This window comes from Rhagoletis zephyria, unplaced genomic scaffold (assembly GCF_001687245.7).
Source record: "Rhagoletis zephyria isolate East Lansing unplaced genomic scaffold, Rhagoletis_zephyria_1.1 Rzeph_scaffold_01552, whole genome shotgun sequence".
In the NCBI taxonomy this organism is placed as follows: domain Eukaryota; kingdom Metazoa; phylum Arthropoda; class Insecta; order Diptera; family Tephritidae; genus Rhagoletis; species Rhagoletis zephyria.
Genome location: NW_016158636.1, coordinates 86,466 through 92,356, shown reverse-complemented (window position 1 = coordinate 92,356; position 5,891 = coordinate 86,466). Strand labels below are relative to the sequence as shown.

The 5,891-nt window shown below is 31.8% G+C and overlaps 1 protein-coding gene across 1 annotated transcript; it reads right to left on the bottom strand.

Moving 5' to 3' along the window:
- Positions 1–1,280: 1,280 nt before the first annotated feature.
- LOC108364410 (putative nuclease HARBI1) lies at positions 1,281–2,503 on the bottom strand. Its single transcript, XM_017618087.1, has 2 exons — positions 1,899–2,503; positions 1,281–1,847 (listed from the first exon to the last, which is right to left on the bottom strand). Exons 1-2 carry the CDS (start codon positions 2,026–2,028, stop codon positions 1,456–1,458), a joined length of 522 nt encoding a protein of 173 aa, XP_017473576.1. The 5' UTR covers positions 2,029–2,503; the 3' UTR covers positions 1,281–1,455.
- Positions 2,504–5,891: the final 3,388 nt, after the last annotated feature.

Here is a 5,891-nt window from a genome sequence, read left to right as displayed (position 1 = left end):
CTTGTATGCAAATTTATTGAATTTTCCTGAGTTTTGCACAAAGTGTAGAAAATATATTTTTATGTTTTTTGTTGTAGTATAAACTATGTTTTCATAAACTCAATATATTACATGCTATTTGGAATAAGTCTTTTAAAACATAACGATCTTTAATATATTTACGTATTATCTAAAAATGATTTGGGTAATGAAATAGTACAAACATAATAGAGTAAAAACCAGAATAAAAATAAATACATACAGTGTCCCATTAAAGTGAAGGAATGTATCTTTTTTCGAAATATTCACGATATTTTTTCGTGATGTAGTTAATTTTAAAACATATACCATATAAACCAAATTTTAAAACAATGTACATACATATGTATGTGTGATAAAAATTGACAAAAATTCAAACAAATGGTCCTCGAAATTCCAGATATATATTGTGAATTTATAAAAATATTTTGAGTTTTTAGATTTGTTAAAAATCAATTTAGGTATAATCAAGGTATGGGCCATCGAAGTTCGAAATTGAACCTTTGGTAAAAGATTATTTTTAATTATTGTATGTAAAAAACAAAAAAAGTAAAAATACAGACGTGCTCCGCCTTTTCTCTTATTTATATGGTAAACTTATATTACAGATGCTATAAGGGTTCAAACGTCAGATTTTTGAAAAATTAAAAACTTCATATTTCAGAAAATTTGGAAATGGTTTTTAAAAGATTTAAGGAAAAAATACCTTTTGTTTAAAAAAAAAATACAAAAAGGTCACTAATTAGTAATATAATTGAATATCATATTTTAATAAAACAAATAATTAATATTGTTTTATGCGTTAATTCGTTCTTCTTCACCCACAGCCCTGTTAAAAATAAAGCAAACGTATATGTAACAGAAGTGTAAGGGCTGGTTTCTCCATCTCAACTTAAACTTAGTTTGGACTTAGTCAACTTTTGGCTTAGGTTACCCTAGATGGTGAAAATGAATAAGTCCAAGTTCATTTTCACCATCTAGATTAACCTAAGCCAAAAGTTAGCCTAGTTTTTAATCAGCTTATTCTTGACTAAGTCTGAACTAAGTTAAGTTCAGTTGGAAAAATCGGCCCTAAGGCTTATAAAAATATAAAAACACCATGGTTTTTGATCTTTTACATAACAAGCTAGATATACAAATTAAAGGTAATTCTCTATTTTATTTAAATAAAGTATTCAATTGTATTACTAACTGGTAATTTTTTTGTTTAAAATATTTTTTATAAGAAAAAATAGCTATTTTTTCCTTTTAAGTGTTTTCTCAAATGTTAATATACAAAGTATACAAATATGCATATTAAAAGAAAGGGGTTTAACCGCCTTTAAAACGATACCAATTTAAAAAGCAGTTCACAATTGTTCAAAATATTGGGAATTTAATTTTTCGAAGACCTGAACTTTGACCACTTGTATATGTTAAACATGTTGTATGTATATGTTAAACATTTTGATTTCGGCGGAGCTGTATATCGCGACAAATCGGATCTCTCACCGAGTTTCCCCTTGCAACTTCGCCATGCACGGTGATTTCCTCATTGAACTCCGGAGTTGCCTTTGCCGTAAATTCTAAATCTTCCTCGTCGGCAATGTTATGTAAAACACAGCAATCCCTTACAAAATGGCAGATCTTTTTCATGCCTCGTAGCTTACAGTGATATAACTGCCTGAAACGTTGTTTAAGGATTCCGAAGCTATGTTCTATAGCTATGCGTCCAGAACTTAATTTAATATTAAACAATTTATTAGCGTTTGTTAGATGGCCATTATCTTTGTAAGGCGTGATTAGGTATTTGTTGCAGGGATATGCGGAATCACCTAACAGGTAATAATCTGAAACCAAATGCTGTGTTATGTGATGGTAAAGATTTCAAGGGTTGTTACCTTTACAATAAGAGGGCAATCTGTTGTAAAGCGTTGAGTTCTTAAATACCCAACTATCGTGGCAAGAACCTGGATAGCCAACGAAAATGTTCAGAATTTTTTTATTTTCGTTGCAAACGCTTGCAGACATATTGACGTCATTCCTTTGCGGTCAATATAATCGTCCTTTCCTTTACTTGGCGGGTCTATCCTTATGTGCGTACCATCAATGCAACCTAAATAGTTGAATTAATATAATTTATATACAAGTTCATTGACAATTGAATATTTCACCTATTGCCTTGGAAAATAAACATTTCCTGTCAAAGAATCTACTTGATTCCTCCATCTGCTCTTGGGTTGGCCATACAATAAATTGTGGACTTAGGGAGCTTAAGAACATCGTTACTCTGTTAATCACGACACAAATCGTTGAAAGAGAAAGATTGAAGCGGTCGGCTAAATCTCAGTAACAACATCCAGCGTGGCCAGTAAATCACAAAAATAACAATAAATGTGTCTTTTCCGAGAGTCTTTTGTCACCACGAAGATTGCAATAAAAATCCGAAACTAAGAACCTTTCGCTTAGGTTTTCAAAAAGACTTGGAAATTCGGAAACAGGGATGCCGTTTGGATCTAAATAGATCCAATTGGATACATTTTTTGACGAATTTTTGCGGAATACTTATTTTTTCCGGTCAGTATAAAAGTGGATACTTTTTTAAATAGGCCAAAATTGTATATTTCCTATAAAGTTTTTTTTGTTCAAAAATCGATTTTCATTAAAGATGGTAGAAAGCATTACGTTTTCTAAACGTATAAAGAATCACTACTTAAGCGTGAAATTAAAGAATTTTATTTTTTGTGAACGAAGCAATGACCATATGAAGAGATCTCACCAAAATAGGTATAACCGCAATTGCTTTAATTAGCTTAAAAGGATGCTTTAAGCAAGATCTTAATATACATACATATCGTCGTTCAAAGTACAAAACCGCAACAAAATGCAAAACCGCGTATCAAGATAATGCAAAACCGCGTATGTGACGTTGCATAAATTGTTTTCTAGAGAGTAAAAACACTTATATTTCAAAATGGTTCCCTTTTTTATAAAGCAATCGCATTTCTGGCTAGTATATTTCAGGACGAAGTCAAGAGCTTGTGTGAGCAAATCCAATTTTTGGCAGCAAATGTCAGTTACGCGGTTTTGCAGAATGACGATACGCGGTTTTGTACTTCAAACGACGATATATGTAAAGTAAATTATACTCTTTCTGTAGTTATCTCTTTCATATCATATATTTTCATTTGTAAATTTAAAAAACAAGAAGATTTCAATGTAGTTTAAAAAACTAAATTTGATTTATTTAAGCAAACTTTTATGAATTTTACTGAAATGACTTTAAATACACTCTAAAAAATTTTGTTTATTTGCGCATATTGAGAGAGGTAACCAGTTTCCTCTTTTAATGTATGCAAATTTGCAAGCCGTGTAATAAAATTAATCATTGCCTGTTTACTTTTACACATACAATGTTTAAAATAAAGTAATGTTTATTATTAGTAGGAATTGTATTTGTAGTTTGAAAATTTTTGCAATTTTAAACATTCTACATATGTGTATTTATGTGTATATTTTAAAGATCTCAAGTTCAAAATCAAATACTGAACATCCTATACGTATATTTATACACATTTTTGTTGAAAAATAGATACTTTTCAGTAGTAGTTTTACATGCTCTTTTTAGAGTGTACTTGCTATTTATTATATTTACTTTGCAAAATACTTATACACAAAAAATGTACTTTATAAATTGAAATTACAAATGTTTGATTTTATGCACATGTATTCCAAGTCCTTAGCGTGGGTTAAATTATGTCTTTTTCATGAAAATGTTTGGTTTTCTTACAAGTTATGAGATGTATATGTAAAAAAGAAAATTGAATACATTTGGATACATTTTTGGCTTGGTTTGGCTTGGGATACATTTTCTTGAGACGGCGCGGCAACACTGATCCTAAATTCTCTTTCAGTGTAAGTTGGCACTGTTTGCTCAATATAATTATTAACGCAGTTACGAGGCTGTCTTTTACTGAACAGCAGCAATATATTTGAATACAAGTCGTAGTTTGTTGATAACTTTTGCATTATCGCTAACTCCTCTTCGTTCTCACTTTCACTGTCACTTTCTGATGAAGATGATTCCATTGCAATCATAAGCGCACTAACAATTTGTTTTCTTTCCATTGCTTTTTTTGCATCCATATTCTCGGCTTTTGTAAAAAAATAAGGCAAGTTTTTAAGACCGAAAGAAAATGTTTATAAAAATGCCTTCGAAGTTTCCAATGTGCTGATTTATTGACATGGAGGGATTATCCTGCTCTGCGGTACTTCCTGGCTTAGTTGGAAGTTCATCTTCATTCGTTTCACGACTACATATCCTTTTGTTGGGGACCTAGTAAAAAAGATTACAATTTATTATACATACATATGCACATATATATAAACTTAACAAAAACTAGATCTACTTACTTCTTCCATATTGTAATATTTGCTCATATTTGTTTTCTAAAATGCTAAAATTCAATTTCGGGATTTTCGTTTATTCCAACCAGCTGTTTTTGATCAGCTGCTTTGCTGTTGGCAAAAATTTTTCCAGCAGAAACCAGCAGCTTCCCCTCAAAATGAAATGTCACTTTGCTCTCTCAATTTCCCCTACTTTTGGTTAAACCTGAACAATTAACAGCTACGCGAACGCAACTATTATTCTGATCATTTCAGACAACATGTTGTGTGTTTTGAATTTGACAGCTAATGTATCAAGCCGTTCAGAAGACGCATTACGATCACTGATTTTTTTAGTAACAGTTGGGCTCAACTTCTGCGCCTTCTGAACCTACCCTATGTATGTAGAGGCTTATTTTTTTAATGTGCTTTAAAAAGGACCTACTGCCAATAAAGCGTTGCGGTTTGCCATTTTTCAAATCTGCAATTCTTCCATTCAAACATCTTGTGGATAAACCGTTTTTTGTTCAGAAATTGCTTGTTTACGTTTTTTGTCTTTCATTATGATTCAATAATGAAAGGTTTTGTAACAAAAACTTTCTCTCGCTCTAATTTTATCAATGACACTCCCACCCTACTCCTAAAAACAAAAACAGTGATATTTCTTTTCCAAATTTCTTTGCAAGTTTTAAGAACATTTTTAAATTGTGGGTAGTGAAATTTTTACTTTTTAAATTTGAAAAAAATGCTTGTTCTTCATTCGCTTGCGCCAACAAGACAAAATGGGTGAGAATCGTTGGACTACAGAAATTCAATGTGGGCTAAAGAGACGAAATTCACTTAAATGCCGAAATGTATTTGTCGATATTCGTGGAGCCAGCGAAGGTATTTAGGTATTGTCCTCCACAACACAATCCTGGTGTCTCCGAATGAGACTTTGACGCAATATAACATTGCCAAACCGCATCCATAGGCCCAATCGTCACACGACCTCTCAGTTTAGTCAATGGCGCGATGTAATTGCACACTTAAAAGGTGTACGCACGAGGCGAATGTTGGCTGGCGACCAACTTTGTTGAAAGCGATTAGTTGAAAGTAGAATGCAAAGTTGAACAATGCAAACGCCTTCTATGGCGAATATTTTGATATTTTTTTATATTTTGATATTTTTGGTCATTAAAATTTTTTTTTTCGTGCAACCCGGCGAATGGTTAATATTCTGACAGTGGTATAATCTCCCCAGAACATTAAAAGTGCGACATCAAAGAATTGGATTTACCATATTCGAAACAATCGAGCCATAACCGCGAAAGAAAAGTAAGCTCCAATTTTTTTTTATTTGCCGGTTTTTTTTTGTTTAATAAATATTGCATATTTTCCACAAACAAATAGCTTTTTCATATCCATCATCTGGCAAACAAATATAAAAAAAAAAAGCTGAAAGTGCACCATCCATTCTCGAGTTATGCGCCATCTGACGTACGCAAGTTTGGTATCTACGTAGAAAA